The following is a 14,192-nucleotide window of genomic DNA, read 5'->3' as shown; positions in this document are numbered from 1 at the left end:
CTATCTATCTATCTATCTATCTATCTATCTATCTATCTATCTATCTATCTATCTATCACTGTCTTTTTCTGTCTCTCCTTGCCTCTTTCTTTCTCTCTCTATCTCTATCTTTATCTTGCTCTCATTCACATTTTCGCATGTCTGCTTTTATTATTGGTTTCTTTAAGCTCTCACACATATGTAAGGAGAGAGCAGAAGGTCATGTCCTTGAGAATCCAATTCAGTGTTCTCTTTCAGTTATTAGGTCTTTATTGAGGCTTTGGGGCATGTTCTGGAGTATCTGACTCCTTCTGATGTTGGTCCAGTAGGGGATAGAGATAGCATCGGCCATTTCCCAGACACAGTGGATGCGGAGCTGGATCAATCTCTCTCTATCTCCCATTGCATACCCAGGTACTAAGCTGACTGACAGACATACTTGAACATTTAGTCTACACTTCACATCACAGCACTGCCAGCACAATATCACTCATCGTGAATGAGGTCCTAACAGGAGCTGTCTTGTAAAGGAAAGCATACAGAAGTATTATTGAACAGCGGCAAGAAACTAAATACAGACTCTTAATTCTATAGATATATGGTTTTTGATGGTATGTTTGTTAAAACACACTATTTCTAAACAATATAGTATGTCTATAAGCGTCGCTGCATTATGCTCTTATTTTGGATGAAAATCCTGTTTGAAAATAGGTGCCTTGCTGGGAGCATGGCAATATAGTGCAAGCCAAGTTAACCTATTTGCATACAAATTGACCCGTTGATCCCTGTGATCCTGAAAATGCAGTCTGTGAACAAGCAGACTGCTTTTTCTGCTAATTATGGTATGATCAAACATATCTCTCCTATGACCAAGATTCTCAAAACAGAGTATTTGGACTACATTTGGACTCTCATCCATTTCAAATCTGCATGGGTAGTATGATGACTATGAATTGCTGGAGAATTAATTTGCCATTAATTTATTAGAATATATGGAAGTTTGAAAAGTTGCATAAATGTTCCCAGTACTATTTAAAGTGGTGTGAATATTAATGGGAAATCAGAGTGCTGACTCATTCTGCATCTATACTGGCTGCTTGAATGCACACAAGGATGAGTTAAGAAAAGAAAGTACACTTGACCTCTTACTTATATTTTCACTTAATAATGCAAAATTATGATTTTCAACCTTGATATATGAATAGATAAAAATTTGTTTATTGCTTAATACTGAAGTGCTGCATGGTGTTTGGTCTCTAATTATGCACTGCCATCTAGTGTTCATTTTCTTCTTCATACTTATTAAAATTAACTGACTGTCTGGTAATAAGTGACCTTTGCTAAGAATCTTCTGTAAATTTTAAACTCTGGCATGGTGAGTGTAATGCTGTGCTTAAGGTGAAAGCATAGTGTAACAAAGCCAAAGTAAAAATAAAATTGCTCCTGAAAGCAGGATTATCTTACTGTCAGGCAACATATTACAAAAATGGCAGTGTGTTACTATGTCTATGCTTAATTTAATCTTGGATTATACTGACATAGCTAGACAAAGAGGAATTAGATATGTCAAGCATAGGGGCTGATCTGTGTAAGATTTAAGGAGTGACATTGAGCTTGTATGAATGTCAACAGTGTTTTTAAAATTCTCCACTAGATGGTAATAGTGAGTGGTGTGAAATGAAATCTTTGTCCTACATTCACAAAGACCAATCGTAATAGCTGCCTCAATGGCTGACTGCAGAGAAATTCAGCCTCCTGTTGGAAGATGCTGTCATCTTATGAAAAAAACTCTGGTGTTACTTCAGTGCCGCCAAGAAAACAAATTCACACATCGGGTGATCATCAGTTTATTGGATGAAGATTTATTGGATGCAGCATCAAAGGATTTGCACAAACCAGAGCCACATCTAATCAGCCTGAGTCAGTGGTCAGTAGTGAGTGGTCAGTGTACAGCATGAAGAGTCTGAGTGCAAAAGAGGTGTGGATGTGTCTTGTGCTTTTTGATGTCCCCAAATCCCCCAGCACACCCTGGAGTGAGTATTTTTATTCTGTATAAAGCCACCCCCAACAAAAGAGCTCTGAGATCCAACACAAGCTGCTTTTAAGATTCATTTTGATCAATTTAACACTGGGCTTCCCTATCAGGCACAGCAGACTAAACAGACATTACCAAAATAGTATATCACGTAAGATCCACCAGAAAGCACTGGAGGGTTGATGAATGCAAATCACTCTGCTAGATAATAAGCATAGTTCTCTGAGAGGCCAGGATGTGTGGGTATGACACACCAGGATGTGCGGGAATGACACACAAGGATGAAAAGAATTGAAGCACATGGAGAAATACAATCAGAGTGTTAACAGGTCTTAATGTCCTCTGGAAAAAGCCTTTGTTTGTAACTTGAATATATTTATATTTATCTATATCTACATGATAAAGGGGGATGGGGGATGGGGGATGGGCCTGGAGGAGCAGTACAGTTCAGTACAGTAAGGCTCAAGGCACCAGAACAACACGCATGGTGTTGGTGTAGCCTGAGCCGGGGCGCCAGCCGGTGACCACCATCGCTACATCACCAGTCTTGAAGAACTTCCGTGCTTTACCTGAAAAATCAGTCAATCAAATGTTTGTCATTTCAAACACCAGAATCTGTAAGTGCAGCACACAAAGTCGCCAAAAGAGAGAAATCACGAGTATAGCCAAGTATGCAAAAACACTTGTGCAAGTACAGTCAAGGCAATTATTCTTTGGCTATGATTACATCTGTGACTCAAATTACTCTAGCCTCCCTAACTGTCTTGTGGAATGGTTTGGATCAAGTTTAGAGACAAAGGATCCTGCTTCTACAACCTTAGCCTGACCACATTTGACAGTAGCATGTGCCCACAGAGGCCATGTTTCCCCACCTATCTCCATGGCGAAACAGACACGCAGGTCCACGTCCTCAGCCCACACATCATTGGCAGGTTTATTATAGAGAATGGGAACTATGCCACGGTACAGATGGCACTGACGTGCCGTCTGCCCATTACGGGTCACAGCTATGATCGGGGCACGGGGCCTGTACCTAGACAGCAGGTGAGCAGACCTAAAGAGAAAGAGAGAGCGAGTCAAATACAGGTCTTAAGAGGTCTTAAGAGCTGCTGTTTAAATAAAAACATTTAATTCATAAAGTTTATATAAAACTGTTCTGTTGACTGTTTCACTGATAAGTGATTCATTACAATAGTTACATGTGCATCTGAATGCCCTTTATCAAGTAGATGTGACTTTTCTGTACTGCAACAGCTGAATGAGGAGTTTAAATTAGCCTGTAAAATGTCAGGGTTCAGACCAGGAAAGGTCAGGCTTAGCATGCAGGACCACATTTCACCCTGCCTGAAACATAACCTACAACATGTCTCTGTGTGTGTGTGTGTGTGTATGTGTGTATATATATATATATATATATATATATATATATATATATATATATATATATATATATATATATATATATATATATATATATATATTAGCGTCAGTATATGAGAATATTCAAACTTTTTAAATGGTATATAAATTTCATTGTATATCATAAATAAGTGTATTGTGGGGAGTGTGTGTGTGTGTGTGTGTGTGTGTGTATGTGTGTGTGCTTATGAGTGTGTCCCCATCTGTACCTGCCAGATTTAGTGAGGACGATAATTGCACTGGCACAGCACTTGAAGGAGGCCTCCACGGCTCCAATGGCTACAGCCTCACAGGGGTCACGCGTCAGGTGGGAGGTACGACGCAGCTCCTCAAATACCTGCCTGTGGAACATGGCTGCCTCAGCCTCACGCGCAATCTGGACACACACAAACGCACGCAAACACACACATGCTCACACACACACACACACACACACACACACACACACACACACACACACACACACATACATAGACACACACACACACACACACACACCAGAGGTAAGGATATTAGACCTTAATTATGCAGGCAAGTTAACATACTACCATATATTGCCTTATTAGAACATTGCCAGTATTGCAACCAGTATTGTATCAACCAAAAAAATCACAGTTTTATCTGTAATTATAGCTAATATTTCCTTGCAAGACTTATGGATGTATACCTTGCTTATAAATAGCAAATAAATGAAAGCCTGTCATCAGTTTTTGTATCATGTTCATGATCTACTAAAGTTGTATCAAATTATGAAAAACCTTTGGCAGTGTAGCAGGCAATGCTGTAAGTGAGGCTCCCCAGTAGAATGCAATATCGGTGCCAGAACGGTCTAACAAGCAGTCTGAGTGCATATCCAACCTGGCCTAACAGGCAGTGTGAATGCATGTCCAGCATGGCCTAACAGGCAGTCTGAGTGCATGTTCCACACAACAGAGCAAGGCACACTGATAAGAGGACCAGACACAGACGCATATAAGAAGAGTCAAAATAGACACACACAAAACAAAGGGTTAAGGACATGAAAAATTAGTAAATCCTGTGTATGAGTTAATAGTATGTTTTTGACCTTTTTCAATAATGAATTATACTACTTATGCTACTTCAGTTGTTTTTAGTTGTACAAGCATAAATTAACATATGTAAAATGTTAGGGCCAAAGGGGGCAACACCATTCTCACCTTGTGCTGTGTCAGCACTGCCTCCACTGGATAATCCCCTTTGGCTGTCTCTCCACTCAGCATGATGCAGTCAGCCCCATCCAACACAGCATTGGCCACATCACTGCTCTCAGCACGGGTGGGGCGGGGTTTCTTAATCATGCTCTCCAGCATCTGCCATTCAGAGAGGAAAAAGAGCACACCAGAGGATGTAAAATGCCAAATAAATGTAATTATTTCAAATAGTCATTCTGTAATCTTTCAGTAATTAAGTCTAACAGTTTGGATTTCTTCACCTGAGTGGCGCAAATGATGGGTTTACCAATCCTGTTGCAGCGGCCAATCATCATCTTCTGAGCCAGGAACACCTTCTCTGTTGGGATCTCAATACCCATGTCTCCACGAGCAACCATGATACCATCACTAGCCTCCAGAATCTCATCAAATCTGGTCAAAGAGAGACAAAAGCATTCAACCCAAATCAACAAAATCAAAAGCAAAGCTCTTTGTTTTCACTGTATCTATAAGGTGATGATCTTAATGGAACAACAGCGAGGACTTTACTCTTTTGTACACTCACTTGCGCACCCCTTCGTGGTTCTCCAGCTTGCTAATGATCAAGATGTCTTTGCCTTTCTCTCCCAGCACCTTCCTAACAGCATGCACATCAGAAGCCTTACGGATGAAGGAAGCAAACACCATGTCCACGCCCTGTTCTACCCCAAACTGCAGGTCCTGGATGTCCTTCTCAGACACAGCAGGCAGGTCCACGTTAGCACCAGGCAGGTTCACACCCTTCTTACTGCCCAACATACCACCATTCTCAATCTCACAGTTCAAATAGTCGCCACCTGGTCCAAATCCAAAATGAAATGCATTAGATTTTGCCCAAAACATTAAAAACACAGAAAACTAATTTTACAAAACTATAAACCAAGTCAAAAATGCAGATGTCCAGACACTATTTCAGGTATTTGCTGGGGGATAAAATTATGAAAATTTACAAATTACCTTCCTTAGGTGGTTTAATTGGGGTCCGATCTATTTTAAACTAAAATGGTTGCGGAAACGTACCAATTTCCAGGACCTTGAGGGAAATGAGGCCATCATCAACATAGACCCTGCTGCCCTCCTGGACTGCTTTAATGATGTTCTTGTAATCAAGCCACAAAGTTTTCTCATCACAGTTATCCTTGAATTGGTCATCAAGTGTTATCTTGATTTTGTCACCTTTGTTCAACTTCACCTCTTCAGTGCCACTCTGGTGATAGGACATCCAACATAATAAGTACAGATATGAGACACCATAACAACAGATAATCTATATGGGGCATGTTGAGCTTGTCTTTTGGTCTACATGGTAGGTCCACATTTTACTTTGAGATTGCAATGGCAAATAGTTAGCTTTGTTTTAATTAAAGATTGGTTAAATTCTTTTTTATTTCATTAGTAGTTTTCTCCTTTTTCTGAGAGGTCTGGATGAAATGTGGACCGATTTGGTATCTTGACTGGTAGATGGCTGTAGTGTGTCCAATCTCTTAGCCTTCTGTGTTTTCTCTGGTTGATCTTTTATAATTTAATTAGCTTTTTTACTTGACAATACCTGTCAATTAATTGTTTATTTATGACTAACCAACTGTGACATTATGTCTTTTCCTGAATATATACAGGATAGCCACGCTGTAATGGCTGATTGTCCAAGGTCCCCCTTCCCTCTATTGGTGTGTGGTTGATTCTCACATTTTATTCAATAGCACTTGTGCACTATGATGTTGGTAGCTGTATTAAGAGCTTCCAAGATGCATCTGTGTGACTTAGTCTTTACTTTTTATTTTCAACTTTGAATAAATGTATAGTTTTCAGACAAACTCTTTCTAGACAGGCTTATGCTTTGCTTAATTTAAACCACATTTTCTTCAAGTGTAATACACTCACCACTTGAAGTAAATTAATAAGTGGTGAGCTAATTAATTTAGCTTTAACCTGATTCCTAGGGTGAAAGTCCCCAGGTGACACAGTCAAGCTACAATGTTCTCATACAATTTTCTCATAGCCAGTTGGGACACACATGCATCTTTTGAATCAGCTCCAATTAAAGATGTCTCTCAAGTGGAAATCTTAAAGCAAATGGAATGACAATGTGTTAGGCAGCAGTTTTTCACAGATAACTGTGGGAAGTGTGTGCTGGCTGCTGGGAGCTAAATGCTTACGCCCTTGATGAGTCCGGTCCTTATCTCAGGGCCTTTGGTGTCCAGGGCAACCGCCACAGGTCTGTAGTCAAGGCTCCCAGGTCCAAAGCTCTCGGTGGCTTCACGCACATTCTTGATGGTTGTAGCATGGTACTAAGGGACACAGAAGAAGGTACATCTTACTGAAGTGAATTCAACACTTAAAATCTACAAAATAGCACATTATATTCTCAAAACCAAGTTTTGTTTGAATACAAAATTCTTTAAATTATACTTTAATATAGAATACAATGCCCTGATGGCCATATGGAAAGTTACACATTTGTTGGCATCTTATGGTCTCAGACTTAACATAAAAACATAAACATCTTTAGTTGTTACATATTCTATACACTTAATACACATTTGACTGAACCTCTTTGCCTCTCTTTTATTACTTAATCTATAAATAAACATCAGTGACCATTCTAAAGGCCCTAATTTAAAAAGGCACATTTGAATGTCACTATGAATACCATGGTGTGTAATGTGATCTGGGCAGCTGTAATGTCTATGACTTGACTAGCTGCACCCCTCACTCGAATGAGAGCTCAGGTTAAGACAAAGATGTAGGGCAAAGCTCCTCTGCTATAATTAGCTTGGCCAGCTGACTCACACACTACAAATATTTCTAAAATACCACTGATTGTTTTTCAAATACAAAGCCACTCTAAATGCCTCTGCTTGTTTAACCATTCAGGAATCACCCTAATCACCCTAGGAAGCAGTGCTTTCCAAAACACTGAGAAAATCTCTTGGAATAATATATTGTGCTTCATGATTCATCAGTGAAAATCTGTCAGCAAAAGTTATATTGATGATTTCACTTTTTATCAGAGTTATATATCATCCTAAAGACCTGTGGTAAATTAATATGTTTCTTTGTATTGGAATATATTTTAATAATTTACTTTAGCCCTCGACCAAAGCCAACAGTACACACATCTTAATACATCTTAATAAGAAGTGGTAGACTATGGTCACACTTAGACAACAGGGCAAGATAATGCCATCTATTTAAATATAGGACCTAAAAGTTAAATATCCAAGATATAATAAAGATATGATGTCAAACTTGATGAAGTTATCAGATGGTACACAAAAGCCATGGCTTTTAAAAGCAAGAGGTCAACAAGCTCAAAGTCATCTCTGTGACACTGCAATGTAAAGCCACTAAGAAGTGTGTGACAAACCAGATCAGCTTACAGACATTTAAATTTCCTAAGGTGAAAAGGAAATATCACTTTGTAGAAGGTTGTACTGTGCAGAGAAAAGTCAACAAAACAGGTAGATGCTTCAAAGACTGACTAAAGTAGCCATGTAAACAAACTTGCTAGCATTCTTGCTAACTAGTTTCACTTAGAAAGATAATTCTTCATTGCTTAAATAACCAGTGTTGTGGCTGCCTCTTTTAGGAACACTTTTGTAATCACAATTCTTTTTGCATTCAGGTACAGGGAAATTAGTTGGAATTTGCTGAGAGCAGCAACCTCGTGAGTTCCATGAGAGAAGTTCAAACGTGCAACATTCATGCCAGCCTTGATCATCTCCTTCAGCTTCTCCACAGAGTTAGAGGCCGGCCCTAAAGCAGGACACAAGTCAAACACTTCAATCTTGCTTTCAGCCTTTCAGTAGCTAAAGTTTGCAATGTTAAGCAAATACTGGATGCACAGAGTACATAGTGAGAAAAGATTCTGTAGAGTAGTGGTAGCTCAGTGGTTAAGGTACTTGACTTGTAATAGGGCCATCACTGCCAATTTGCCACTGTTGGGCCCCTGAGCAAGACCCTTAACCCACAATTGCTCAAGTTGTACTCAGTCCTAAATGTAAGTTGCTTTGGATAAAAGCATCAGCTAAATGCCAAAAATGTGCATGTAAAATCCTATTCACAGATGAAACAGTTATCAATGAGAGGGGAGTCTATGGTGGGGACCAGCAAGGGGAAGGTGTTCACTGACCGATTGTGCAGACAATGCCAGTGTTGCGAGACAGGGTGGGCTCAGAGTCAATGTCCAGCAAACACATGTGTTCCAGGAAAGTGTCTGCCATGGCAGCATGGAGCTGCTGGGATTGGATGATGGAAGAGCCCTTATCCTTAGACATGACTGGAGCTGTGTCTGCTGGAAAACTCCTGGACAATAGGAGAGCAGGATAAGTGTAATAATTAATGGCCATAATAAATGAATAAAACGTGTAGAATTACACTGGAAAAGTCATTAAAGTCACTAACAAAAATTTGTCTTATAACTCCTGCTCTTGTTTCTAGAGTAACTTATTAAAATACCACTTGGCTCAGATCTTGTCAAACTTGCATAAAGGAAACACTTATTCTATAGTAACTGATTTATAAAGGAAACACTGCTTCTACAGTAACAAATTTATAAAAGAAACACTGATTCTACAGTAACAGATTTAAAAGATGCTCAAACACGTGAAAAGTTTAGCTGTTATTAAAACCGCAGGGGTTAAAACTTCTAAGTTCAAGAGTCATTAAGGAGCAATAACAAATAAGAGAAAATAGAGCAATGTAATTTTGCTATGCTCTATCAAAATACCTTGCTGGGAAGTTAACAGCCAGTCATGTACTCACATTATAATCAGTGCTGGAAATGCAGTTTGATTAAATTGCTGTATTTAAAGCTGTTTAAATGCATGACTGCACATACATTCACTTTGTCACACAGACAAAACCACATAATAATAAAAAGGCAAATAAAAAATGGAAAAAAAACAGCGATAAGGTTAGACTAATATTGGAGTTATTTGGGCAGTGTCTGGAGCATGATAAATGGAAATGTCACTTGTTGGGTTGTGATATGCTGCATAACACATAGCCTACATATCAGTGCATATCATTCATAAGGTCAAAATGGCATCTTAAAGGACAACAGCGGCTTCTAATCTGCCAATTTCCAATAGTATTTAGATAACACATAGAAAATTACCAAAGCACCAGCACCAAGCCTGGCTAATAAATAAATAAATTAATAAATAATAAAAACAACAAGAGCAATAATAATAACACATATGCAAGATAGGAGTATATATATGTAGGTATATATAGGATAAATGTTTAAAGTAGATAATTAAGGTAAAAATTTTTATTATTTACTATTTATTTTAATACCATTGGACGTGAACAGCCTAGATAAAGCCAAAGCAGAAACAAGCACACCGTATTAACAAAATAAGATTCGCTAGGTTATACCACAACTAACAATTCTGTCCCTTGCTATAACACTGAATCGCATTCAGAAGTATGCTCGGATTACATCTATTATATAAAGGTTCAATGCGATATATTTATTTAAATAATTAAGTATATCCTGTCGTTCTAACTCGGGTCTCACCTACCACACTCGCTGAACGGTTCCAAAGGCCTTTGCGCCCTTTCCACGGATACCATCCAAAAGTTATCCCTGAAATAACCGGTACTACTTTTAAGAGGCACCACGTCGTATCCTTCCGAGGCGGCTAAAAATTACATGGGCGCTCCTTGGCTGCTACAGATATTTGTCCCGACAATTTAAAAAAAATGTTTGTAACGCGTCCTCATAGTATTGCAAAGCACTGAGAATTAGGTAATGTTTTATGTATTATTTGGAATGATGTACGCTTAAAGAGTAAAGCGACCAGTTACAGAACACAATACAATAAAAATAAATTTTTTAAAAAGAATGAGATGCTCTGCAGTCTCATTGTTTAATTGTTATTGTAAGAGTGGTTCTGGTGAATGGCCAGCAATGTGTTTAATGTATTACAAGTGAATGGCCATGTGAATGTTAGTACAACTGTAGCCTGTGCAATTTGATTGGAAATAGGGAAATCATTAAATGACTGGATATTGTGTTTGTGCAAAGTGCTTTATCTGATGGTGGTATTTCAGTGTCATTTTGAGCAATGATGCTGGAATCCCATTCCATTTGAATATTATTTCACTATGCTTTGAATACAACATGAAACATATTAACCTGCTAATATTGTTATTTAACTCTAGGATGACATACATTCTTTTACTTTTTTCCTTATGTGATAAATCTTGTTACACAAGGTAGCTGTTACATGTACAGATATTACAGTTCACTGCACAAGAGAATGAAAGGTAACGGTGAATACAAGAAAGATAACAGGGCTGTAAAAAACTGTTCAAGTCTAAGGATCCAGTGAATGCCTCTTTTCTACACCTAATTACTTTTGACTGCTAATTCTCTACATCCATTACATGTCAAATGCAAAGTAATGAAGGCAAAACCTGTGTGATATGAAAAATCTATATATTTGAGGTATCCCAAATCCTCCAGCCCAACCTGTATAACACATAGAAGGACAGTCAGACACAGTACTGTTCCTCTGCTGTCACCTGGCTTCAGAGCTAAATATGTTTAATTTAAATGTATGTCGTGTGTGTGTTTGTGTGTACATAAGTATGTGCGTCTCTGTATGTATGTGTGTCTGTGTTCACTCTAATATAAAATGACAGTAAAGGAAGCACAGTCTATCCACTGGCACTCCACAGAGACAACCTCAACCTCTGACAGCAGGTTAGACATTTACTCATACTGTTAAAAGTGGGTATTTATGATAGCCATGTGTGTGTTAACACTATTTGCACTTTCTGTTAGATACAGAAAACCCATTTAAATCTATCTGTGTCTGTTAGAAATGATGCTACTGTATGTTTACCACACATCCCAGCAAGCCACATAGAACACCATCCTCTGACATCAGGTCATTTGTAAACGCACACTGAGGTCCTAAAATAAAACCTAATAGAAGTGTTATATATGTATTATGCATTTTAGACCTTCTGTGGATTTAATGGAGATGTTATAGTAGGATGAGTAATGACAGAGCACTTTCTGTGTGCCATTCAGCTATGTAAGAGATGATCATTAGCACTTTCAAGGGAACTCACTCCAATTCCATTTTTCATTCATTTATGCATGCAGTCCTTATTTATATGGGATGTTTTCTTTTTTGTTATCAAGTGGCTGCAGTAAGAATTATTCTCATGTTCTTGGCAAGTATACTATAAATTCAGTTTTACATACTAGACACTACCTACTATACACTACATACAGTCACTCCCACCAATGAACTTTTATGATAACACATTAGTCTGAGGTCACACATAAGAGCTATAGCCTACTACTGGGATGTTCACCACCTGCATATAGCCAGTTCATGAACTAACTCTGGACTTTAATTTGTTTGTTGTCCTTTATAGCTTTCTATGTCTGTTTGAAACTTTCCACTTTTCACAATTAAAGATGCTTTGCTGATTTCAGGCAGATTTGCTGATTTCAGAGGCAGAGTTTTAGGGTTCAGTATGAGTAATTTTTTTAAACAAAATTACTTGTTGCCTATATTTTTTCTTGATTTCCCTTTTTGTCAGTTATGCTGCCAGAGATGTAATTATATTTGCTATGTTTGCTTTTTATATTTATATTTGCTTTTTTTTTTAAATTGTACATTATACAAAAATATTATCTCCCTCTAGTGGACATAGTCTCTCTGTTCTATGTACACCAGCGAATATGCGAGACCTATATGGAACCTATACACTACAGCCCACATATGCATGTACAGAGTTCTCTGTTTGGAACATCAGGTGTCACTGAGATATTCATAGAACTGTTTGGAGCATCAGATTTTCTGGCAGGTGTCATGGAGGTACTCATAGAACTGCTTGGAGCATCAGGTTTTCTGGCAGGTGTCACGGATTGTCACGATTGCTCCATGCTTAAGGTGTCCACCTTCAAAATAAACTAACATTGTGTAACATTGTGCTTTCATATGCTGTACACTGTTATACATTATGTGCAGTTATGCACTGTATATAGTCTTATTTGTGTCTGTTAGAAATTATGTGATGTGTTTTAATGAACAGCAGTGTGTACAAGAGAGCTGTGTGTGTTCTCTTTCTGCACACTGGGAGTTATGTCAGGAGCCGTTGAACTGGCAACGGGAGCAGAGGTAATACACACCCATGCTGAAAAACCGTGGGTTCTTGGGGGACAGGTGTGCCAGACCCTGTGACAACCAGTTTGGCCCCCCCTGAGGCCCCCCTAAATGAGGAGTGAGTTTCCTTACCCTTGTGAACACACAGCCCCTCTAACCTAGCCACTGGCCCCAGCCTGCCCTCCCCCATGCTGCAGTCAGTTATAGATTGTAATGGACCACCACTTTTGTTGTATTCTGGCAGTTGACTGACTGTTCTGGAGTCCTGCACCTGTGTACTGGGGTGGAAATATTCCTGGACAAGTTAGAGAAACAATATAATGACTGCAGCAATTGCTGTACTATAAAATGACTCAGAGGCAAGGTTAAAGCAAAGAGCAAATTTTATTCAAAGACTCAGCCTGAGGGTGTCTCAGTTACACACACACACACACACACACACACACACACACACACACACACAAGCATCTGTAAGGGAGAGGCAACTTCCCCCCTTTCTCAGCACACCTTTATAGTGTTCATCCTAAGCAGTGAGAGAAAGGAACTACTCCCTACTAGGAGTTGTTTTGACCCACTGCACCCATCTTTCCAGCACCTGCGTCAAGAAACTGGGTGGAGGGTCAGATAGTGGCCAAGGTCAGTGTCAGAGAGACAAGAGGAAATGTCTATAACATCCTGACTTACTTGTATGGTTGCACAAACAAGTTCAAGTGGCTTATTAACTATAAATTTTCCATTACATTGTGTAAAGTTTTTAGTAGCCAAAAGGCAGCTGTTAGCTGTATACTTATTTATATGCATTTATACTGTAACTGTATTTGTGAACACTATCCAAACATCTTAAAAAGTACATCGTAAACTGATATTTTGCATTTATACATATATGGAGTATCCAGATAGCTTGGTCAATGAATAGTTAACATAGGACTGACCAAAAAAGGCTTGATATCTTATGTATACCTGTATACCACTATACAGTTGGTGTGCCTAACTGGCAACTCAGTGTTTATTTACCATAGCCTTCTATGAAACTATGACTGACCTCCTGAACTGTCACAGGGATCATATATAGAGCTATAGAAACAAATGGACAAATTGGATCCACTTTCACATCCTCTGTTACAGTGGTGAGTGAAACACCTTGCATAGTGGCTTCTGTCAGCATACTGTTGCTTTTAAAGCCTCTGTCTCAGTAATATTTCTCTCAGCTAATCAAGATGCTCCAGGCATGACATACTTCAAGTTTCTCATTGCTGTCTAACTAAATAGATGGAAGTGGCAGCATCACTGATTTGTTTGTGCAGTGCAGATTTTGCAACGGTCATTCTTCATCCAGGAACTCATACTGACATCAGTGATTTTATAGTAGGCTTACTTTCTCTGTTTATCTATTTATCTTTTGTGCTAAACCTG

General features: G+C 38.8%; 1 protein-coding gene across 1 annotated transcript; it reads right to left on the bottom strand.

The window, feature by feature from the left end:
- Positions 1–1,810: 1,810 nt before the first annotated feature.
- Positions 1,811–10,297, bottom strand: pkmb (pyruvate kinase M1/2b). Its single transcript, XM_027018399.3, has 11 exons — positions 10,173–10,297; positions 8,777–8,949; positions 8,309–8,400; positions 6,801–6,932; positions 5,665–5,851; positions 5,171–5,441; positions 4,887–5,037; positions 4,612–4,764; positions 3,643–3,809; positions 2,887–3,068; positions 1,811–2,583 (listed from the first exon to the last, which is right to left on the bottom strand). Exons 2-11 carry the CDS (start codon positions 8,919–8,921, stop codon positions 2,477–2,479), a joined length of 1,587 nt encoding a protein of 528 aa, XP_026874200.1. The 5' UTR covers positions 8,922–8,949; positions 10,173–10,297; the 3' UTR covers positions 1,811–2,476.
- Between the last annotated feature and the right edge of the window lie 3,895 nt (positions 10,298–14,192).

This window comes from Electrophorus electricus, chromosome 4, assembly GCF_041902795.1.
Source record: "Electrophorus electricus isolate QZ-2024a chromosome 4, ASM4190279v1, whole genome shotgun sequence".
NCBI classification, from domain to species: Eukaryota; Metazoa; Chordata; class Actinopteri; order Gymnotiformes; family Gymnotidae; genus Electrophorus; species Electrophorus electricus.
Note: the sequence above shows the minus strand (reverse complement) of the source record. Positions and strands in the feature narration are given on the sequence as shown.

Excerpts from the sequence above, each read along its gene's own strand:
- pkmb (XM_027018399.3), bottom strand. The coding sequence starts at position 8,921 with ATGTCTAAGGATAAGGGCTCTTCCATCATCCAATCCCAGCAGCTCCAT. Across the intron at positions 5,852-6,800 it reads GGACCGGACTCATCAAGGGC|AGTGGCACTGAAGAGGTGAA; the intron begins GTAAGCATTTAG and ends TCCTATCACCAG. Across the intron at positions 3,069-3,642 it reads GTCCTCACTAAATCTGGCAG|GTCTGCTCACCTGCTGTCTA; the intron begins GTACAGATGGGG and ends CTTTCTCTTTAG.